General features: G+C 42.8%; 1 protein-coding gene across 2 annotated transcripts in view; it reads left to right on the top strand.

Moving 5' to 3' along the window:
* The first annotated feature begins 11,167 nt into the window (after nt 1-11,167).
* The window catches only part of garem2 (GRB2 associated regulator of MAPK1 subtype 2), a 322,420-nt gene continuing 308,715 nt past the window's right edge, over nt 11,168-24,872 (top strand). For both annotated transcript variants that reach the window (XM_087976894.1, XM_043675852.2), the window contains exon 1: nt 11,168-11,381. In XM_087976894.1, coding sequence (XP_087833020.1) covers nt 11,273-11,381 — 109 coding nt within the window. In that variant the 5' untranslated portion in view covers nt 11,168-11,272. The remainder of the gene's footprint in view (nt 11,382-24,872) is intronic.

Raw genomic sequence — 24,872 nt, 5'->3', positions numbered from 1 at the left:
TGCTGTTATGAGTCCTAGTGGTCGCAGTAGTCTGGCTGTCAGTTCGGAAATGCTCTTGATGTATGGTAGTGTGGCTAGACCTTTGGGTTGTGGCATGTCCTCATGTCCTCAATCCCATGCAAGGACTGCAAGTACCATGCTCAATTACTCGCTGCTATTTCAAATCAATCTTGGTTGAACGCCCAAGCTTTGTTACACCTGATTGGGGTAGCAAATGGAAAATGAAGCCCTGCTGTTCCCAGAACCATCATAAAAGAATGCACAATTCTCTAACTTTTTGGCTCAGGTTGAAGCACAGACCTGTATTTTGCACTTTAGAATAATGAGCGTTTACTACAAGTAAATTACAGCTGCAAATGAACACTTGTAGATCGTTGACATATAACTCTGCTAACTCTCCAAATGTAAGAGAGAGACAGAGTTGTAGTTAGTAATTGTTGAAGGGTTATGGAGATTGGGCAGGAAATTCGAGTTGAAGCCAAGATGAGATCAAACTGAATGGTGGAGCAGGATCAAAGGGCTGTACGTCCTATTCTTCCTAGTTCTTGCATTCTTAGTTAAAACTCTAATCCCCTTAGAAGTTTCTACATATACAAACACATTTTTAAAAAATACTGATGTTATGGGCAGAGGGGAAAAGTGGGAAGGAAATGTCACAGGGTTCTTTTGAGAGATGGTCTTTTTGGCTTGTCAGGGTGTGTTGATTCTCCAGATACTTGCTTGCAGAGAGTACAGGGGCCCTGGTTCTCAGTATAAAATTGCTAGCATACTGGTTAAGCCACAGCTTACAGCAAATACTGAGAAAAAATTCAATTCAATTTCTATCTTCAAGTTTGAAATGCTTTATAGCTCCTTCCTTTCCAGAGGTTCAATCAATTCTCCATCAAAAAATGACCCACTTCCACCTGAATTCCGTATCACACCTTCACGATTGCCACCCTGGTATCTTCTGCTCCCCCTGCGAAGGTGCAGTGATAATCGCTGCCAATGATGCTATTCCACATAATTTTCCTGCTTCTCGGATGCTGCCTGACCGGCTGTGCTTTTCCAGCACCACTATAATCTAGCTCTGATTTCCAGCATCTGCAGTCTTCACTTTTACCTTTCCACATAGCCCTCTGCCATGAGGACTTGAAACCTTGGGCCTTGAAATTCATCCTGTAACTATCCATGTCCAATCTCTATAAAAGTCCCAGATTCCCAATATGTTGACATTAAGTAAATTAGTGGTAAGAGAGCAAGTGACCAGCTCTGAGATTATCTTATTGCCTGGTCCAATTCATGAGCTCAAAAGTCTCCATGCTGCAGCCTCCAAATGCTAGTTGCTGGTGTGTCCTGCTGTAATGCAAATGTCAGCTACCTGAGCATCCCGCATTTGTGTCAGAGAGATGTTGTAATATTGCTGAGGGGCTGGCAAGTGCCTGTTGATGGATGTGTGGCTGGTGTCCTGGAATCATGCTCTGAGATGCTGTTAGGTGCTGAGCAATATGGAGCTCCTCAGGGCCAGCAGGGAGCTGAAATCTCCAGGTACATGTTCTGACTTTGACATTTCTTAATATCTCGCCTGTGGTGCATTTGATAAGATAGGAAGCGGAATATTATAAGATGAATTGTAGTGGAAATAATCCCCTTAAATGGGCTATTTGCCAATAACTAGTGAGAAACTAGGGTGAATCAGTGGTTAGCACTGCTGCCTCACAGTGCCAGGGACCTGGGTTTGATTCCAGCTCAGTCTGTGTGGAGTTTGAACATTCACCCTGTGTATGTGCAGGTCAGGTGAATTAGCCATGCTAAATTGCCCATAGTGTTCAGGGATGTGTAGGCGAGATGCATTAGTCAGGGCAAATATAGAGTAATAGGGTAGGGGAATAGGTTATTCTTTGGAGGTTCAGTGTGGTCTTGTTGGGCCAAATGGCCTGTTTCCATACAGGGATTCTTAACCTCACCTCATCATGTGGCAGAAGCATAAAAGATGCAACAAGATGCTCCCAATGTTTGATAGACCTCAGTGGACTTCTCACCTGCTTCTACCACACATCTCACAATAGTTCACATCACTTGGATACCTCCACCCCTTGTGATTTACTTTTTAAAATTGTATCTTTCATGCAGTACTGGTTAGTTGCCACTGTATGTCACTAATGTATTTGCTTTAAACTATAAACTGAACAATTACTTCCAAATCTTTGCAGCCCTTTGATTTAGTTGCTTAGTTACAATATTGAGTAACTTCTTATTCCCGTTCTGAGTAAACCCCCGTCTTGTCTAACATTATGAAGCTATGTCCTATTACTTTGACAATAAGTTAGTGAATAAATATATCTCTTATGAAGTAGAATAAAAATGTTTCATCACCCATGAGCTAGAAAAATCTATAAAATTATCTGCTATCTACACTGGTAATGTTGCTCAGCATTATTGATGAGAAATTGTTGTGCAGTTTCTCAAGAGGGGCGATGCACACTTAAATGTGGAAATACAAAAGTTGCAGTTTGAGGTGCATTGCTCCACCATTAGCTCTTTTTTTAAAAAAAGGCTTTTTAACTCTCCATTGAAATGCTTTGAACAGCATGAAAAGGTTGTTTTGCAGAATAGATAAGAAATAAAAATCACAATGTTGTTATCCCTGGTATCTCTTTATTAAGTGTTAACAAACATTGCAATCATCATCTCTAGCAAAAAAAATGAACTGTATGGAGTTTCATTTTTAAATTGTAATTAACGCTTCCTCACTGGATTAAGAAAAAGATTCAATTTGTTTAATCCCTATCTTTGTTTCTCTTTTTGTACCTGATTTGACATTCCACTCATCCACTCTAATCTATACCTCATGTTCAGTCCTTGTGATTTTAATTTCAGTCCTTCAATTTGATTAGTTAAGGAGATGCACAGTTGCTTGCCCTAATCATTTGTTTCCCAATCCTCTTTTTGATATGATTTTATCAACTTATACTTTAAACAATTTGCTGCACAAAAAAATGAAATAGCTAAATTTGCAGAGGCGAGTCTAATTACCCTTTGCTTATAAAAGTTTCCATCAAATATGTGGTGTTGCAGGACAAATATCTTAAAATTCAAACAAAATGATGACTGCTTTTGTTTTTGCAAAAATAATCTGTTTCCTAATGTAATCAGCAATAGTTGGAACAAATAGTGGTTCATTATTTACATATTAAATAGTATCATAAGCTCCACAAATTTAATGGTTTTTTTTCAAAATGGGTACAAAACAATACAAAGTATTCTGTACATAGATCAAACAACTACACACTTTTTAAAGCAGCAAGCTGTCATATTGCACTGACTAAATTTGATCAACATTTTGGACCTTTGCCCTCTGGTAAAAGGAAATATGATTTAAGATATTTAAAAGCATATGGTAAGAACTCAAATAAGAAATCAAAGCAGGACTGCACTGCACAGCCTCTCAAGCCTGTTTTTCTATTTTCTTTTTAACTTGATCATCAAACACAATTCTGCCTTTCCACCTGTTCAGCTATCGCTGGATTGCCTGAGTTCAACAGCACCTAAAGGTAGAAAATTGCAGAGAGACCGCCCTCTGAATGAAAACGTTTTCTCCTCATCTCCGTTCTAACTGACCAAATCCTTATACTGAGACATGTCCCCAGTTCTCACGGCAGCACGGTGGCTCAGTGGTTAGCACTGCTGCCTCACAGCACCAGAGACCAGGGTTCAATTCCTGCCTCAGGCAACTGTCTGTGTGGAGTTTGCACATTCTCCCAGTGTCTGCGTGGGTTTCCTCTGGGTGCTCCGGTTTCTTCCCAGAGTCCAAAAATGTGCAGGTTAGGTGAATTGGCCAGGCTAAATTGCCTGTAGTGTTAAATGTAGGGGAATGGGTCTGGGTGGGTTGCTCTTCAAAGGGTCGATGTGGACTTGTTGGGCCGAAGGGCCTGTTTCCACACTAAGTAATCTAATCTAACATAATCTTCTCAACTCTCCAGCTGGTGGAACAGGCCTCTTTGAATCTTATAAAAATGCAGGGAATGCTGTGTCTGTGGACAGAATAAAACAGAGTTAACATTTTGAATTTGGTAATGGCTCCTCTCCAGAACTGACCCTGATCAACTTGAAAGTACAGCCCTGGCTGAAGAGGACCAGGCTTGTACGGAGTTGTGTGCTACTCCCTGACTGACTGACTGAATTCATGGACTGTTTGCAGTGGATGTGCAGAATTGACTGAGATCTACTCTTTGACTGCAGTGAAATGCAGTTAGACTGCAATTGTGACTTCCCTTAGTCTTTGTGACATAGCCATTTGCTTGAAGCATGTTCAGAATGCTAGCACATGCTGTACATAAGACATTGCCAAATATCCCAAATTCTTCTTAATCCTTTGCTTGGTTCTCTGCTACTTCTGACATGTTTTTTGCATGTTCTATTTTAAAGAAATGCAAAATATATTTTCTGCCATTTCTTTATTCACAATTATAATTTGTCCTGTCTTTTTAAGGAACCCACATTTATATCACTAATAATCTTTCACCGTGGACGGCACGGTGGTACAGTGGTTAGCAATGCTGCCTCACAGCGCCAGAGACCCGGGTTGAATTCCTGCCTCAGGCAACTGACTGTGTGGAGTTTGCACGTTCTCCCCGTGTCTACGTGGGTTTCCTCCGGGTGCTCCGGTTTCCTCCCACAGTCCAAAGATGTGCAGGTCAGGTGAATTGGCCATGCTAAATTGCCCGTAGTGTTAGGTAAGGGGTAAATGTAAGGGTATGGGTGGGTTACGCTTCGGCGGGTCGGTGTGGACTTGTTGGGCCGAAGGGCCTATTTCCACACTGTAATGTAATGTAATCTAATCTATGTGCAGAAGCTGATGAGCTTTACATTTCATACTGGTTTGGACTTGGTTTCTATTTTCTCCCCCTTTGAAAAAATTTCCAATCTGCAATCTTACTACTCTTGGTAATATTATAAGCCTCTTCTTCTACCCTAATACAATATTTAGTTTTTTTTTAGTCACTCACAATAGATCACTTTTGCCATTGAGCTTTTGTTTCTCAATAGAATAATAATTAATTTAGAATTATGAAACATTTCTTCAAATGTTCACAATTGCTTGTTCATTGTTTTAGCAGCTATTTTTCAATCTCTGTAGTCACCAGGCCCTGCATACCTGTGCAATCAGTTTTATTTACTACTTTCTACTCTGAGGTTATGCACTTTGGCAGGAAGAATAGATTGAACTGAATATTATTTAAATAGGGAGAAACATCAAAAGCTGAAGCACAGAGGGATTTGGGAGTTCTCAGGCATGAATCACAGAAAGCTTGCACCCAAGTTCAGTGGCTAACATGGAAGAAAAATGAATTGTCTGTCCTTCCTTCAAAGGGAATTAGTAAAACTGAGAACACTGCATGCTTTATTAACTGCTCTCTCCACCTATCCTGCCACCTTCAGTGATCTGTTCCCGTATCTTTGCAGGTCCTTCTACTCCTGTACCTTCTTCAGAAATATACCCTTATTTTATAATGTCTTTCAAAATTTTTCTGACCAAAGCGTGTCACCATACACTTCTCTGCATTGAACCTCATCTGCTACATGTCCACCCACTCCACCAACTTGTGAATGTCCATTTGGAATTCCACAATGTCCTCACAGTTTATAGTTCTCCAACATTCATGTCACAATGTCATAATTACTGAGGTGTGCTATATGTGATTCCTGCTACCAATTTCTAATCCTTCTATGTTGAGTGTCTTCAGTCATTCTACTTTCCTACTCGTCCAAGCCAATGTCCTTTATCTAAACATAAATATAAGCCCATATTGTCAGGGTTCCTCTGTCCACTTTCAGTTTTCTGTTTTTCATATTGTACCCAACCACCCACTTACAGAATATGTAGTTGCCAATTTTAACCATTATTTGTGTGACACTGGGCAGGACGGTTGAGTTGGGAAACTTCCTGAAAGGGCAAACTGGTTTTCTATAAAAGAGGAGATAGAGAGTCAGAGTCTATAAAAAGTGAAGCTGGGAAAAGCACAGCATATCAAGCAACATCAGAGGAGAAGGGGAGTCAATGTTTCAGGTTCCCTTTCTCCTCTGCTGCTACTTGACCTGCTGTGTTGTTCCCCGTTCCACTCTTTATCTACTCCTTTGAAAGAGGCTGTGCCTGATGTATTTCCATTCTGTGGAAATGGATTGTGAAATGGAATCAAGCCTGCTGACTCGAGAGGTAGGACCAAGGCAACATTGGTCAGCCTTCTGGGCTAAAATGCCAACTTCCATTCATTGGGTTCAGATCTGTTGGACATTGGGACTGGTTCTGGGGAAGGTGGGACTATTACAAAATGGACGGTCTACATCCGAACCAAATGTCATTGGGGGAATTTTTGCTATTGCTATTGGGAAGGTTTTAAACTAATGCGGCAGGGGACTGGGAACCAGAAGAGAAAACAAGTAGGCAGTGAGGTGGAGACTGGAGACAGTAAGAATCATGAAGATGGTATTAATAAAGGGAAGAGTAGGCAGAAAGCGGATAAGCGCAAAAGAACTGGTGGCCTTAAAAGCATCTACTTTAATGCAAGGAGTATAGTGTGTAAGGCAGATGAACTTAGGGCTTGGATTGGTGCCTGGTAGTATGACGTTATTGCAATCACAGAGACTTTGTTGATGGAAGGGCATGATGATTGGCAGCAATATATTCCACAATATAGACACTTTGGACAGGGAGGGAAGTAAAAGGTGGGGAGGAGTTGCATTGCTGGTCAGGGATGATATCACGGCTGTGCTAAAGGAGGATACTATGGTGGTCTTGGGAAGTGAGGCATTATGGGTGGAGCTGAGAAATAAGAAGGGTGCAGTTACATTGTTGGGGCTGTATTACAGGCCTCCCAACAGTGAGCGTGAGGTAGAAGAACAAATAGGAAAACAGATCATGGAAAGATGTAGGGGCAATAGGGTAGTGGTGATGGGAGATTTTAATTTTCCCAACATTGACTGGGGTACACTTAGTGTCAGAGATCTGGATGGGGTAGAATGTGTAAGAAGTGTCCAGGAGTGTTTTCTAGAGCAGTATGTCAATAGTCCGACGAGGGAAGGGGCCATATTGGGGAATGAGCCAGGACAGGTTGTAGAAGTTGTGGTGGGGGATTTCTTTGGGAACAGTGACCACAATTATGTCAGTTTTAGAATACTCTTAGATAAAGAGGAGAGTGGTCCTAAGGGAAGAGTACTAAACTGGGCCAAGGTCAATTATATCAAAATTAGGCAAGAGCTCGGAAATGTGGATTGGACACAACTATTTGAAGGGAAGTCCACATTTGAGATGTGGGAGGCTTTCAAAGATAGGTTAAAGATAGTGTAGGATAGGCATGTCCTGTTGAAGGCAAAGGATAGGAAGGGCAAGATTCGTAAATGATGGAGAAATTGTACGACTAGCTAAGAGGAAAAGGGAAGCATACATAAGGTCTAGGCAGCTAAGAACAGAACGGGCCCTGGAGGAATATCAGAAAAGTAGTACAAGTCTTAAATGAGGAATCAAGCGGGCTAAAAGGGGTCATGAAATAGCTTTAGCAAGCAGAATTAAAGAGAATCCCAAAGTATTTTATTCTTATATAAGAGGCAAGCGGGTTACTAGAGAAAGAATTGGTCCACTAAAGGATAAGGAAGGAAGGCTGTGTGTCAACCCTGAGAAAATGGGTGAGATTCTGAATGATTACTTTGCATCAATGTTCACTGAGGAGAGGAACATGATGAATCTTGAGATTAGGCATAGAAGTTTGATTAGTCTGGATCACATTGATATAAGTAGGGAAGATGTATTGGGTAGATTATTAAGGTGGACAAACCCCCAGGACCAGATGGGATCTATCCCAGGTTGCTGAGGGAGGAGAGAGAGGAAATAGCTGGGGCCCTGACAGATAACTTTGTGGCATCCTTAAATACAGGGGAGGTACCGGAGGACTGGAGGGTTGCTCCTGTTATCCCCCTGTACAAGAAGGGTAGTAGGGATATTCCAGGTAACTACTGACCAGTGAGCCTGACGTCGGTGGTGGGAACGTTGCTGGAGAGGGTACTGAGGGATAGGATCTATTTATATTTAGAAAAGAATGGGCTTATCAGTGATAGGCAACATGATTTTGTGCAGGGCAGATTGTGCCTTACCAACTTGAGTTCTTCGAGGAAGTGACCAAGTTGATAGATGATGGAAGGTCTGTTGATGTCATATACATGGACTTTAATAAGGCATTTGACAAGGTTCCCCATGGTAAACTAATGGAGAAAGTGAAGTCACATGGTGTGCAGGGTGTTCTAGCTAGGTGGATAAAGAACTGGTTGAGCAGCAGGAGACAGAGTAGTAGTTGAAGGGAGCTTTTCGAAATGGAGAAAGGTGACCAGTGGTGTTCCACAGGGGTCAATGCTGGGGCCACTGTTGTTTGTAATATACATAAATGATCTGGAAGAGGGCACTGTTGGTCTGATCAGCAAGTTTGCAGATGACTCGAAGATTGGTGGAGTAGCAGAAAGCATAAGGGACTGTCAGAGAATACACGAGGATATAGATAGACTGGAGAGTTGGGCGGAAAAGTGGCAGATGGTTTTCAATCCAGACAAATGTGAGGTGATGCACTTAGACAAGACTAATTCTAGAGCGAATTATACAATGAACAGAAGAGTCTTGGGAAAAGTTGATGAGTGGAGAGATCTGAAAGTTCAGGTCCATTGTACCCTGAAGGTTGCTGCACAGGTGGATAGAGTGGTAAAGAAGACATGTAGCTGAAAATGTGCTGCTGGAAAAGCGCAGCAGGTCAGGCAGCATCCAGGGAACAGGAGAATCGACGTTTCGGGCATAAGCCCTCCTGAAGAAGGGCTTATGCCCGAAACGTCGATTCTCCTGTTCCCTGGATGCTGCCTGACCTGCTGCGCTTTTCTAGCAACACATTTTCAGCTCTGATCTCCAGCATCTGCAGACCTCACTTTCTCCTCAAAGAAGGCATGTAGTTTGCTTGCCTTCATTAAATGGGGTATTGAGTATAAGAGCTGGAAAGTCATGTTAAAATTGTACAGGAAGTTGGTTCAGCTGCATTTGGAATACTATGTACAGTTCTGGTTGCCACATTTTGAGTCGCACAATGACTCAGTGGTTAGCACAGCGCCAGGGACCCGGGTTCGATTCCCACCTCTGGCAACTATCTGTGTGGAGTTTGCACATTCTCCCCGTGTCTGTGTGGGTTTCCTCCAGGTGCTTTGGTTTCCTCCCACAGTCGAAATGATGTGCAGGTTAGGTGAATTGGCCATGCTAAATTGCCCGTAGTGTTAGGCGCATTAGTCAGGGGTAAATGTAGGGGAATGGATCTGGGTGGGTTGCTCTTCGGAGGGTCGGTGTGGACTTGTTGGGCCGAAGGGTCTGTTTCCACACAATAGGGAATCTAATTACCAAAAGGATGTGGGTACTTTGGAGAGGGTGCAGAAAAGGTTTACGAGGATGTTGCCTGGTATGGAAGGTGCTAGCTATGAAGAGAGGTTGAGTAGGTTAGGTTTATTTTCATTAGAAAAAAGGAGATTGAGGGGGTCCTAATTGAGGTTCACAAAATCATGAAGCGTATAGTCAGGGTGAATAAAGACGAGCTTTTTCCCAGGGTGAAGGATTCCATAATGAGAGGTCACGCTTTCAAGGTGAGAGGTGGAAAGTATAAGGGGATACACGTGGCACGTACTTCACACAGAGGTTGGTAGGCGTCTGGAACGGTAGATTCATTTAAGATGCGTCTGGAGAGATGCATGAGCAGGCAGGGAGCAGAGGGATAAAGATGCTTAGGAAGTGACCGACAGATTTAGACAGTACATTTTTGATTGGCTCAGGTTTGGAGGGCCGAAGGGCCTGTTCCTGGGCTGTAAATTTTCTTTGTTCTTTGTTTAATAATGGCTGCCATTCATAAAGTCCATTACCTCTAACCCCCTCAAACAATCACCTCTGTCCCTACTCACTGCTACGCACTCATCTCCACACTGTCCACCAGTTCTCCTGTTCCTGCTCTCCTCCCTCACACCGCTATGATCCTTCACGTCACCATGATCCCTCCTTGAGCCCTACACCTCCAATGAATCCTCATAACCACTCAGTTGTATGGAAACTTGAATTTATTGTCACGTATACCAAGGCACAGTGAAAAGCTTTGTCTTGCAAGCACTACAGGCAGATCACAGAGTTAAATAGCATGGATAAATAAATAATAGGGAAACAGTGGTAAAACAAAAACACAGGTACCAAGTGCATACCAAGAGTTTGAGAGTCCATTCAGTATTCTAACAACAGTAGAGTAGAAACTGTTTTGAAACCGGCTGGTGTGTGTGTGTTCAGGCTTCTGTACCTTCTCCCCAATGGTAGAGGTTGTAGAAAAACATTGCCAGGGTGGGATGGATCTTTGAGAATGCTGGCGGCCTTTCCTTGACAATGAGCCTGGTAGATGGATTCTAACCTGGAGATATTTTGAAATGGACATTGGAAGTTTATTTTTGAATAACCTAATAGAGACATCATTCAAACTCACCATGTGAAAACCTCTCCATCAAAGAAAGTCATTCCAGAAAAAAAAGTAAGTTCCCTTAAGAGGTTAATTTAATATTAAAGAAAATACGTTTCACTAAATACACCAAAGACAGGTAATTCTTTAACCACCTTTTAAAACTGCCAATCAAAATTTGTTTACAGTTTCTTTTTGAGAATAAGTGATTGTGTATTTTGAAACTCAGCAAAGTATTGTGAGTGGACTTATGATAAATTATTCCACCTCCTAGACCATCAAGCCTACTGAAATTGCAAAAGCAGGTAGTTAAAGTTTTCCCAAAATACACCCCCTGAAGTCCGTACTACAGCAGCAGATATCCCAGTGCCTTTTTTTAACTGAAATATTCTGAAGATAGTTAATTTTCCAGGGCTCTACAAAAAGAAAACAAGTTCGTGATGTCAGAGTTGTTAATCAGTATTTCGTTCGGTGTGAATGCATCTTATTTCTGAAATGAGGAAATAACGGTAATGTCCTTGAACGCTTACGTATACTGCTCCAGGGGAGAATTCCGTAATCAATCACCCTGGCGGAAACACTGGGAGTGGGAGGGACTGGGGACTGGGAGCTGGAGCTGGAGCTGGAGCTGGAGGTGCTGGTAGCAGCAGTGTGGGAGCTGGGGCGCTCTCCTGTCTCCTGTCTCCTGGCCCGGGCTGCTGATGGCGTGGCCGGGCTGCTGTGCGCTCCGGGCCGGGGATCCCGGTTCCCGCTGCTACCGGCGGCTCACGCTGTGATGCTGGAACATGGAGAAGGCTCCGGGCAGTGCTGACCTCCGCTGGAGCTCGGTCTCTTTACCCCTGGATCTGATCGTGGGCAAATTCCGCTTACCCACCCTGGCCCGGCTGAGCTCAGGTAAGGAGCAGGTATTGTCTATCACTCAGGGCCGGGAGGGACAACGGGGCTCTGCTCGGATTGGGGGCTATCCCTGAGTGCGGCCCTTCGGCTCTCGGGCTAGAATCAGGTGCAGAGTTTCCCCATTGATTCTGTTACAGAGAGTGACATGGAACATTGCAGCAGTTAGTGGCTGGAACTTGGACAGCTCCAAGTTCCATCGTTTCTGAAGTTAATGTAATCGAGAAATAATAATATTTTTAGTAAATTTCTTCCAAATTGCGATGTGTTTCGCGGGTTTAACCGCTAGCTGTGCAGTTACTAAAACCGCTGTAATAACGGAGAAAGTTTCCGCTGGGGACCGAGAAATCAAAGCAGCATCTGCACTGGCAGTCTGTGCCAAGGTTTATATAGTTTATAGTCTGGAATGAAACAGTTTATTGAATTCCGTGGCCAGTCCTGACTTACTTTCAATGATTAAAATAACTTGGCACCGCACAGTGTCATGTCCAAACTGGAGGGCAGTTGTAGGTGGAGATTTTACTCCAGCCATCTCTAGTCATTGTGCTGAAAAGAAACAAATATGTTTATAAGGCTCCCCCTTTGAAGCAGCGCGGATTTTGACATTGATTGTTCATACTTTGAAGTTTGATCTGATAGTTTAATTTAGTTCATAGTCTCGCAGACAGTGCTCTGCGGTACCAGCTGTTACCTCACAAAGCTAATGGGGTGGTGAGCGAACCGACTTTTGCGTGAGATCCGAAACTCATACCTGCCTTTCTTGAGATGGGGCTAAACCCCACAATTTACTGATGAACTCTCCCATCCCCACCCCCTCTCTCCCCCCCCCCCCCCCCCACCTTCTCCATTAGAGTTGATCTTTCTCTGCACCTTCTCTGTAACTGTAACACTATTTTCTGCATTCTGTTCCATTATCCTGATGTATTTATCTAAGATATGGTTAGCACACAAAACAGTACTTTTCACTGGGATGATATAAATCAAACCAATTGCAGTAATATTCAGTTGATTCCCCTCGAGCCTGGTTATGATTATACTAGACTTAATCTTTTAAAAATGCATTCCATACCAAGGATACCACCAGAGGGGAAAATCAGTTTAAATTGGAAATCTCAGGAATTGCAAAGGTGTACCTTTTTGGATCCTATTTACGGATAATGTTCAACATACCATTGAGTTTGAGTTTTGCTTCTTGCTGAGTCCATTATTGGTTTTAAATTCTTCAAAACCATTTCAATGAATTGCTACCTCATCAAAATGTTCAATGTTTACCATTTTCTAGCAATATGGAGATCTAACTTAACTGCAGTATTAAACTGCTCATCTCAGTCTTTTGTCTGAACTGTTAACGGTTCTTCCAATACTTTGAATAGAATATTTGCACAAATGTAGCTGCAGTTTGTTTGATTGGATGGGGTCCATCCCTATGATTCACATAAATCAGTGAGAATCATGGTGTGATTTAAAAAGATTGAATAATAATCTCAGATTGTTCAATAAACCTTGGATAAGGAAGTGGCTATAAATGATTCACTCTTCAAAAACTGAAACTTGTTGAAGTTCTCCACTGTCTAATATTTCAATATTGCGTCTTTCTGGCCCTGGTCCAGGAACCTGCTTCTTATTGTAGATAGGCCGCTTATGTCAATATTGACGATTGTATTTCAATGAGAGCACTTGCTCTAATCCTAATTCCCTATGTGTCCCTTCTTCTGATATCAATTCATATAGTTTTCTGCACTTGTTTTGTTAAAGGGGTATATATGTCATTGAATCTCAGAATTTAACTCTTAACTGGAAGCTAGCTAGCCTATTCTGCTTGTGCTGAATAGCTAAAAGAATTATTCATCGTCCCACCCCATTGCCCTCGCCTATATCTTTGTCAAACATTTTTCCAAAGATTGATTAATCTTACTGCCAAAAGTTATGATTTTACTTCCCCCATTATTTCTGGTGAGATGATTGATGTCACAACCTGCTGCTCTTTCATTATTTTACATTACTGTCCTTTGCTCTGACCCACTAACTATTTATTCCAGTTTATCTTCTCAAAGTTCCCTGTAATCTTTGTCACAAAGCTGGTCCCTTTCTTTCTAAAGCTGATCCTTGGCTCAAGGAGACTCTGTCCTTGACATTTTTCAGAGGGCAATAAACCAGATCGGGCTCCAAACAGTCTGGTTTGGTACAGAGATGAAAAGGGTTTTGAGAGGCCTTTGGTTTACATGTAAACAGTTGAAACTTCAGGCCAAAGTGGTCATGTTTTGCAGTGACCTGTATAATGAAAGGGGAGTGGTCAGCTCTCTAGCTAGCTGAGCTGAGCGGTTTTAGTTCAGTCTTGAGGGAGCTGTGTGGAAACTCTCGCTTTTCTGCCCTTCGACTTCGACCTGTAAGCATGTGTTCCGTTTATACTGGGTTTTAAAGGGGGTTTGCTTATTGGGACTATTGTGTATATTTGGAACAGCATAATTAAGTCTAGATGGATAGACTGAGTTCTGCAAGTGTTGTTATTCTGTTCTATTCTTTGTGTTTTATTGTGCAATTTTGTGAATAAATTTTTGTCTGTTTTAAAATCTACTTGTCTGTTTTAAAGTCAACTTAGCTAGCTTACTCCGGGTAATTTTCACTGTACACTTACTGAAACAAATTGCAAAGTTATGGTCTGGGGCTGTCTGCTTAGGAATGTTTTGAGTGGTCTGGCCTAGTCTATAAGATTGAATTCTGTTTAGGCCATTCTTGACTTTCTACACTTAAATGAAAATTTACAGTTTCTCTAGGTTTTTAGATTTTAGATTACATTTACAGTGTGGAAACGGGCCCTTCGGCCCAACAAGTCCACACCAACCCGCCGAAGCGCAACCCACCCACACCCCTACATTTACCCCTTACCCAACACTACGGGCAATTTAGCGTGGCCAATTCACCTGACCTGCACATCTTTGGACTGTGGGAGGAAACCGGAGCACCCGGAGGAAACCCACGCAGACACGGGGAGAATGTGCAAACTCCACCCAGTCAGTCGCCTGAGGCGGGAAATGAACCCGGGTCTCTGGCGCTGTGAGGCAGCAGTGCTAACCACTGTGCCACCGTGCCGCCCCAGTTATTATCATACAAATCCCTTTTAAACTGTCTTCAAAGTCTTGACATGTTTTTCTTATGTGGAGTGATTTCACACAGGAGATGATACACAATATATTTTACAAACTTCTGCAACTCTGGCAGGATCTCACAGTTTATTATCATCTTTCAACTGCAGTAAAATCTGATTTGACATTCCCTTGTGAAAATAAACAATAATATTTTTAAAAACCACCCTCCAACAAATGAGGTTTTGAATTTTTGAATGGCAGCAGTTGAATTTGCAAATTTGATTTGATTTCTACTAAACCAAACACAATATAACTAATTTTCAGAATGTGCACTATGAGTGGCATGCTGCCCTTGTCGGCTGTGCATGTTGGGCATTGTGGGTTTGCCTGTGATTTCCCAACAATTGTGTGCAAGTAGCATATATCTAGAAACCAATCGTATAGATAAGGTATATTGCATCTGCTCCTAAAGTAAAAATTAAGGGTTAATTTTCTTGTCTTCCACTGGATTTCTTGTATATCCATTTGTGAACAAAGTCCGATGGAAGTGGCTTGAATCTCTGCTAGTGTTAGTTGTATATGGTAACTAGAAAATGTACATCACGAAGATGGTATGCTCTTTTCTTCAGTTACCTTCAGTTTGCTTTTCATCCTTATCTCTACTAAAGTATTTGATTTCCTTCTATGGTACTCCATGACAACATTTCTGATGAGAATAACTCGGTTCAGAGGAAAGTTTCCTCTGTGTGCTATATAAAGTGAAATTGTAAATGACTTTATAAAAAGGTTGACCAATTAATGGCAGAAAAAATCTTCCCCCTCCTAGTCCCTAATAATCATGATCATTAATCTGTCAATCTGTATTGCATTCATTAATTATACTTCAAAATGAAACAGTTGATTTTTAACCCCAAGCACGGTGTAACTCACGAGTTAATTTTTGCATATTTTCATTCAAGTTGGTAAATGTGTTATTACGAACAAGTAGCAAACAGATGAAGATTTTAATAATGCCACTATCTTAACAAGTATGTTCCAATTAGCATTAGGAATAGTTATAGTCAGAGTACGTTTTTGTAAATTAGGTGTTAAATTTGTAGAACCTTGACTTTTTAAAAACTTCTAGCTTGTTCATTAGAAGTGCAGGAGAGAGAGAGAACCTGCACAGTTACTGCTTTTGCTGTTTTTGAATTCATGTGTCACTGGACATCGGAGTGCATCTGGGAAAATTAACAAACAGTGATATTCACATCTAATCTTGGAGGAACCAGTTTGGGGGAAGTTCACAACACAGAATCAGATAAGTTAATTGTTGTTTTAAATGTGTCCAAGAGAAAGGCTGTATTAGTGAGTACAGTGAGTTCTTTCTTGATTACATGTTTTTGGAGATAAGTCTCTTGATTAAACTTAAAATATAAGCCATAACTATTCATTTCACCTGGTGCAGTGTTTTGTAGGGGAATAAGACAGTGTTATTTTCTGGGTCTGTAGATTGTGAAGGAGCAAAAATGGCCTTTGCAGTGATATGTACTTCTTGTCAGATGTGGGAGTTTTGGAAAATATAGGGGGTGATGGATTCTCAGGGGAACGTAGCACGAACAGCCAAGTTTCTAGTATTGAGACAGGCTCTAATGCAACGAGGGGTACGCCGGCTTCCAAGAGATCAATTATGTTAGGGAATTCTGTAGTCTGAGGTACAGACAGATGTTTCTGTGGCCAGCAGAGAAAAAGCAGAATGGTGTGTTGTTTCCCTGGTGCCAGGATCAAGGATGTCTCAGAGAGGCTGCAGAATGTTCTCACAGGGGAGAGGGGCCAGCAGGAGGTCACTGTCCACATTGGAACCAACGACATAGGAAGGAAAAAAGTTTAGATTCTGAAGGGAGATCACAGAGAGTTAGGCAGAAATTTAAAAAGGAGGTCCTCAAAGGTAGTAATATCTGGATTACTCCCAGTGCTACGAGCTAGTGAGGGCAGGAATAGGAGAATAGAGCAGATGAATGCATGGCTGAGGAGCTGGTGTATGGGAGAAGGATTCACATTTTTGGATCATTGGAATCTCTTTTGGGTTGGAAGTGACCTGTACAAGAAGGACGGAAAGGAAGGGGACTAATGTACTGGCAGGGAAATTTGCTAGAACTGCTTGGGAGGATTTAAACTAGTAAGGTGGGGGGGTGGGACCCAGGGAGATAGTGAGGAAAGAGATCAATCTGAGACTGGTACAGTTGAGAACAGAAGTGAGTCAAACAGTGAGGGCAGGCAGGGACAAGGTAGGACTAATAATTGAAACTGCATTTATTTCAATGCAAGGGGCCTAACAGGGAAGGCAGATGAACACAGAACATAGAACGTAGAACATTACAGCGCAGTACAGGCCCTTCAGCCCTTGATGTTGCGCTGACCTGTCATACCAATCTGAAGCCCATCTAACCTACACTATTCCATGTTCGTCCATATGCTTCTCCAATGATGACTTAAATGTACTTAAAGTTGGTGAATCTACTACCGTTGCAGGCAAAGCATTCCATACCCTTACTACTCTCTGAGTAATGAAACTACCTCTGACATCTGTCCTATATCTATCACCCCTCAATTTAAAGCTATGCTCCCTCGTGCCCACCGTCACCATACTTGGAAAAAGGCTCTCCTGTCCACCCTATCTAACCCTCTGATTATCTTCTATGAACTCAGGGCATGGTTAGGAACATGGGACTGGGATATCATAGCAATTACAGAAACATGGCTCAGGGATGGGCAGGACTGGCAGCTTAATGTTCCAGGATACAAATGCTACAGGAAGGATAGAAAGGGAGGCGAGAGAGGAGGGGGGAGTGGCATTTTTGATAAGGGATAGCATTACAGCTGTGCTGAGGGAGGATATTCCTGGAAATACATCCAGGGAAGTTATTTGGATGGAACTGAGAAATAAGAAAGGGATGATCACCTTATTGGGATTGTATTATAGACCTCTTAATAGTCAGAGGTAAATTGAGAAACAAACTTGTAAGGAGGTCTCCGCTATCTGTAAGAATAATAGGGTAGTTATGGTAGGGGATTTTAACTTTCCAAACATCGACTGGGACTGCCATAGTGTTAAAGGTTTAGATGGAGAGGAATTTGCTAAGTGCTCTGATTCAGTATGTGGATGTACCTACTAGAGAAGGTGCAAAACTTGATCTACTCTTGAGAAATAAGGCAGGGCAGGTGACTGAGGTGTCAGTGGGGGAGCACTTTGGGGACAGCGATCATAATTCTATTCATTTTAAAATAGTGATGGAAAAGGATAGACCAGATCTAAACGTTGAAGTTCTAAATTGGAGAAAGGCCAATTTTGACGGTTTTAGGCAAGAACTTTCGAAAGATGATTGGAGGCAGATGTTTGCAGGTAAAGAGACGGCTGGAAAATGGGAAGCCTTCAGGAAAAGAGATAACGAGAATCCAGAGAAAATATATTCCTGTCAGGGTGAAAGGGAAGACTGGTAAGTATAGGGAATGCTGGATGATTAAAGAAATTGAGGGTTTGGTTAAGAAAAAGAAAGCATATGTCAGGTTTGACAAGATAGATTGAGTGAATCCTTAGAAGAGTATAAAGGAAGTAGGAGTACACTTATGAGGGAAATCAGGAGGGCAAAAAGGGGACATGACATAGCTTTGGCAAATAGAATTAAGGAGAATCCAAAGGATTTTTACAAATATAATAAGACAAAAGGGTAACTAGGGAGAGAATAGGGCCCCTCAAAGATCAGCAAGGCGACCTTTGTGTGGACCCACAGGAAATGAGGGAGATACTAAATGAATATTTTGCATCAGTATTTACTGTGGAAAAGGATATAGAAGATATAGACTGTAGGGAAGTAGATGGTGACATCCTACAAAATATCCAGATTACAGAGGAGGAAGTGCTGGATGTCTTGAAACAGTTAAAAGTGGATACATTCCCAGGACCTGATCAGGTGTACCCGAGAACTCTGTGGGAAACTGGAGAAGTGATTGCTGGGACTCTTGCTGAGATATTTGTATCATTGATAGTCACAGGTGAGGTGCCGGAAAACTGGAGGTTGGCAAATGTGGTGCCACTATTTTAAGAAGGGCGGTAAAGACAAGCCAGGAACTGTAGATCGGTGAGCCTGGCCTCGGTGGTGGGCAAGTTGTTGGAGGGACTAGATGTACATGTATTTGGAAAGGCAAGGACTGATTCGGGATAGTCAACATGGCTTTGTGCGTGGGAAATCATGTCTCACAAACTTAATTGACTTTTTTAAGAAGTAACAAAGAAGATTGATGAGGGCAGAGCAGTAGATGTGATCTATATGGACTTCAGTAAGGCGTTCAACAAGGTTCCCCATGGGAGACTAATTAGCAAGGTTAGATCTCATGGAATACAGGGAGAACTAGCCATTTGGATACAGAACTGGCTCAAAGGTAGAAGACAGAGGGTGGTGGTGGAGAGTTGTTTTTCAGACTGGAGGCCTGTGACCAGTGGAGTGCCACAATGATTGGTGCTGGGTCCTCCTACGTTTTGTCATTTACATAAATGATTTGGATGTGAGCACAAGAGGTACAGTTAGTAAGTTTGCAGATGACACCAAAATTGGAGGTGTAGTGGACAGCGAAGAGAGTACCTCAGATTACAACAGGATCTTGACCTGATGGACCAATGGGCTGAGAAGTGGCGGATGGAGTTTAATTTAGATAAATGCGAGGTGCTGCATTTTGGGAAAGCAAATCTTAGCAGGACTTATACACTTAATGGTAAGGTCCTAGGGAATGTTGCTGAACAAAGAGACCTTGGAGTGCAGGTTCATAGCTCCTTGAATGTGGAGTCGCAGGTACATTGGATAGCGAAGAAGGCGTTTGGTATTAGATTAGATTACATTACAGTGTGAAAACAGGCCCTTCGGCCCAACAAGTCCACACCGACCCGCCGAAGCGCAACCCACCCATACCCCTACATTTACCCCTTACCTAACACTACGGGCAATTTAGCATGTCCAATTCACCTGACCAGCACATCTTTAGACTGTGGGAGGAAACCGGAGCACCCGGAGGAAACCCACGCAGACACGGGGAGAACGTGCAAACTCCACACAGTCAGTCGCCTGAGGCGGGAATTGAACCCAGGTCTCCGGCGCTGTGAGGCAGCAGTGCGAACCACTGTGCCACCGTGCCGCCCACAAAGGTATGCTTTTGTTTATTGGTCAGAGTATTGAGCACAGGAGTTGGGAGGTCATGTTGCGGCTGTACAGGACATTGGTTAGGCCACTTTTGGAATGTTGCGTGCAATTCTGGTCTCCTTCCTATCGGAAAGATGTTGTGAAACTTGAAAGTGTTCAGAAAAGTTTTCCAAGGATGTTGCCAGGGATGGAGGATTTGAGCTATAGGGAGAGGCTGAACAGGCTGGGGCTGTTTTCCCTGGAGCGTCGGAGGCTGAGGAGTGACCTTTATAGAGGTTTACAAAATTATGAGGGGCATGGATAGGATAAATAGACCAAGTCTTGTCCCTTGGGTCGGGGAGAACAGAATTGGAGGGCATAGGTTTAGGGCGAGAGTGGAAATATATAAAAGAGACCTAAGGGGCAATGTTTTCACGCAGAGGGTGGTACATGTATGGAATGAGCTGCCAGAGGAAGTAGTGGAGGCTGGTACAATTGTAACATTTAAGAGGCATTTGGATGGGTATATGAATAGAAAGGGTTTGGAGGGATGTGGGCCGGGTGCTGGCAGGTGGGACTAGATTGGGTTGGGATATCTGGTCGGCGTGGACGAGTTGGACCGAAGGGTCTGTTTCCATGCTGTACATCTCTATGACTCTGACTAAAAAAAAACTGCAGATGCTGGAATCAAAAAGTTATATATTCCTAAAGAAGGATTATACCTGAAATGTTGACTTCTCCACCTCTTTGTGGCTTGCTGAGTTCTTCCAGCCTCCTGCCTGTTCATAAACAAAGATCTACAGATGATGGAAATCTGAAACAAAAACAGAAATTGCTAGAGATACTGCGTGGGTCTGACAGTATCTGTGGAGAGAAGATTTCAAGTCCAGTGACTGTTTATGTTCAGTTCATTTCCTGATTGTGTAGTTCATTCTGTAATAATATAGTGGATACAGGATCTTAGACCACTTCCTCTCAATTATTTCTGAAATTTTACAACAGAAAACTGCTGGCGAGTCTGCAAACATCCAGACAGGTATGGATGTAGCAGGTATGGATGGAGGTGGGAGGTAGCAGGGGGTGTGATAGGTAGATGAAGGTGGAGGTGATGGTGATGGTGATAGGTCGGAGAGGATGGTGGAGTGGATAGATAGGACTGTTTCAGAAGGAGGTACCGAGTTGGAAGGTTGGGACTGGGAATAAGGTGGGGGGAGAGGAAGTGGGAAAATTGGTGAAATTCACATTGATCCCGTGTGGTTGGAGGGTCCCAAGGCAGGAGATGAGGCATTCTTCCTCCAGGTGTCAGGTGGTTAGTGTTTGGTGATGGAGGAAGCCCAGGACCTGCATGTCCTTTGCAGAGTGGTTTCATTGGAGCAGAGAAGACTGCGATGACCTGATTGAGGTGTACGAGGTTACAAGGAGCATGGACAGAGTGGATAAGGAACAGATGTTCCCCTTAGTTGAAGGGTCAGTCACGAGGGGACACAGGTTCAAGGTGAGGGGCAGGAGGTTTGGGGGGATGAGATGAAAAATCTTTTTACCCAGAGGGTGATGATGGTGTAGAATTCACTGCCTGGCAAGGTGGCAGAGACAAATTGCCTCACATCCTTTGGATGAGCACTTGGTACGTCATAACATTCAAGGCTTGGGCCTAGTGCTTGTAAATGGGATTAGGTTGAAGATCAGGTATTTCATATATGTGAATGTAGTCTTGATGGGATGAAGAGTTTCTTCTCCACCATATGATTCTATGAATGGCTAACTCTGGTTTCCTGTAAAGGCAATGAGTGTTCTGAAGAGTATTTCAATTTAATGTTTTTATTTCATATTTTCAACAGCTACAAAATTTGATATTTGACTTCTAAACTTGTTTTCCACATAAACAGTGGTATCAATTGGATGACCTCTGAAGTTTACAAGTATAACAATAACTTCAGGGACCAATCGCTTGCATCGCATGAAGCCTGGTCCAATATCAGATTGTCTGTTTCTGAGACATGCTGGTAGGCTGTCAAAAACAGGTTTTAAGTTTTGTGTATGCTAATTAAGGGCTTCTACCTCTTATCAGACTTCTCTTGAAAATTGAGAGAACCTGAGACATTGAGCCTCCTCTAAGATGCAACTTTGTTTAGAGCTCTCTCCCAAAACGTTTTTGGAGCTGATGTAGTCCCAGAAGTACAAGTGTTGACCACCTAGTTCCACAACAGTCCCTAGAACAATTGCCAGCCCAAAACTACCCTTTTGTTCTTATATTTCTCTTCTGGGGTTTCCTTCAGGTGCTGCAGATAAGGCAAGCAGATTAATGGAACAAACTAACTGTTTCTGCGATTGCCTCAAACCTTCTAGCTGAGGTTTGTAATCCACTTACGTTATTGGTTTTAAGCAGAAAAAAAGAGAATCTGGCTGTGCGCTGAATGCACTGCTCCAATGAAATGAAAATAACTACTAACTTTTCAAAGGGTGGGGTGACTAATGCAGGAATTAAGAAACTTTTGAAAAGATTAGGTTCATCAGCCTCATTGAATACCAACAATTGGATGTGGAATCGTGGTTTAGGTGTTACCAGTTATCTGGAACAGTAGAAAACAACAAAATGCTTCCTGTTCTTAGCCATTAAAGAGATGGTTTCAGTTCAGATTTAAATCTCAAATATTTGTGGGAAACAAATGCAGAATATTTTAAAATACGTTCTCCAAATGAAACTTGCCCCGTCAGAATTACAGTGGCAACTTTGGGAGAGATCAGTATTCTTTGAATTTGCAATATGAAGGGGCCAATGAAGTCTTAACAGTAATTAACAGGACTGAGACAGCATTGGACCAAGATTCCCAAAGCTCCGCAAACCCCACAGTGCCTGGCATGCGCTCACAATAGGATCACTAAAACATCCTCACCTCGGTGGAAACTGGGCCGAGGAACGCTACCCCATCACCAGACGAGGCTGCAAAGGAAAGAAAGACCAGCCGTAGCCTCCCAGCAAAATCACACCTATAAAGAAAAAAACCCTTGCAGCAGACCACACAGTGCCACAGTCCAAACCACTCCCCTTCCCCCAGAACAAAGACTCTCAGAGTCAAGTTCACAGCCCAGAAACTAAGATTCACACAACAAAATCCCAGACAAAGCTTCCCCGGCAGTCAATGCACTTTACTGTCAGGAATCGAGCGGACTGGCTCCACTTTCTACCTCTTTTCCTGGTGATGCCATGCCATCCCAAAAGTAGTTTTCAGGGGAGGTGTGAGGGATAAAGGCAATAACTTTAAGTAGTAATTCTAATTTCTTTTTAATGCTCCAGAGCCTCAAACCCCATGTCTGTAGAACTTTAAACTCCTTTTTCACTTTATACTTCACAGGGACTCTAACCCTGATTTCGCCCTGGAGATTCTAACCCCGATTTAACCCTATTTGTGCAAAGCGACCCGTTGGTGTGCAAGTGCGTGGGTTACCTCAAAGATTCCGTCGCCAAAGAGTTCCAGAAAATGAGGGGTCAACTGAGTGTTAAGTTTACAGAGAGAGAGATCAAGGTGAAGCTTACCTTGTAGGCCCATCCGTCTCATGCAACCGACACTCAGACGATTGCTTATTCAGTCCACCTGGAAGCTCCATGTAATGTTGGAATCTCACTGCTGCCTCCATATGTTAGGATCTTTTCCTGAGGTTTCACACATGAGATGCAATTCACGCACACCAACTTCTGTGAACAGTTAAAGCTTATTAAAGCTTGTACAAGCTGAGTGAGCCCATTGACCCTCTTCACGAGCGTGCGAAGTCGAGTCAAAACAACCCCGAATAAAGGAAACACATCCCCTTTATACAGGTCAGTTGGTAAGGCCTACAGGTACTACGGGCACCCCCCTCCTTCCCCTCTCCCCTAAAACCACATGTTACCCCAGGTACAACGGCAGGATGAGATCATCCTCGGAGATAATGTAAATGCAGTACTCCTGGGGAATCGTTATGCAGATGATTTCCTGACTTTGTGATTCCCAAAGACAATGTAGCTGTGGTATACCTAGCTTCACGGGATGGTTAGAAAGCATTTTTGAATGGAAGGACTGAACGATGGTTTAATTTGATAATAGTGGGGGGAAGGGGGGTTGTAGCAAATGACTGTCTAAATGGAGTGGGAATCATTCGCGTTCCTGCATGAATATCATCCCCACTCACTTCCAGAATGTTCACTCAGTGCAGTTTAACTCTTTTAATATTACATTAATGTCCAGAGAGAGAATCCCATTTAATCTTTTATCATTACACTTTCGAAGGAGAGCGGTTCTCAATTGTGGAGTTGATGGAATATGTATATTATAATATCTGATTTCTCAGTCATTGCTGTTATTGATGCCAGACTCATGCCAAGCCCTGTGTTTTTTCCCTTCCATCTGCCAGTTCTTTTTTTTTAGCATATCTTGTGCTAAAGGCACTGGATACTGCAAAGGCAATGAGCCCTGATAACATTCCAGCAAAAGTACTGAAGATGTGTGCTCCAGAAGTTGCTGCTCCCGTAGCCAAGCTCTTCCAGTCCAGTTACAACACTGGCATCTACCCAACAATGTGGAAAATTGCCCAGGTATGTCCTGTACACAAAAAGCAGGACATATCCAACCCGGCCAATTACCGCCCAATCAGTCTACTCTCCGTCATCAGTAAAGCGATGGAAGGGGTCATCAACAGAGCTATCAAGCAGCACCTGCTCAGCAACAACCTGCTCAGTGATGCCCAGTTTGAGTTTTGCCAGGGTCACTCAGCTCCTGACCTCATCACAGCCTTGGTTCAAACATGGACAAAAGAGCTGAATTCCAGAGGGGAGGTCAGAGTGACAGCCCTTGACATCAAGGCCACATTTGACCAAGTATAGCATCAAGGAGCCCTGGCAAAACTGATATCAATGAGTATCGGGGGCAAACACTCTGCTGGTTAGAGTCATACCTGGCACAAAGGAAGATGGTTGTAGTTGTGAAAGGTCAGTCATCTCAGCTCTAGGACATCTCTGCAGGAGTCCCTCAGGGTAGTGTCATGGGTCCAACCATCTTCAGCTGTTTCATCAATGATCTTCCCTCTGTCATAAGGTCAGAAGTGGGGATGTTCACCGATGATTGCACACTGTTCAGCACCATTCACAACTCCTCAGATACTGAAGCAGACCATGCTCAAAGGCAACAAAATCTGGACAACATGCAGGCTTGGGTCAACAAGTGGCAAGTAACATTTGTGCCACACAAATGCCAGACAATGACCATCACCAATAAGAGACA

Source organism: Chiloscyllium plagiosum, unplaced genomic scaffold, assembly GCF_037043375.1.
Source record: "Chiloscyllium plagiosum isolate Xiang-an unplaced genomic scaffold, Cpla_swu_hap1 HiC_scaffold_3, whole genome shotgun sequence".
Lineage (NCBI taxonomy): Eukaryota > Metazoa > Chordata > Chondrichthyes > Orectolobiformes > Hemiscylliidae > Chiloscyllium > Chiloscyllium plagiosum.
The sequence above is the reverse complement of the archived record's forward strand: the minus strand, read 5'-3'. Positions and strand labels throughout refer to the sequence as shown.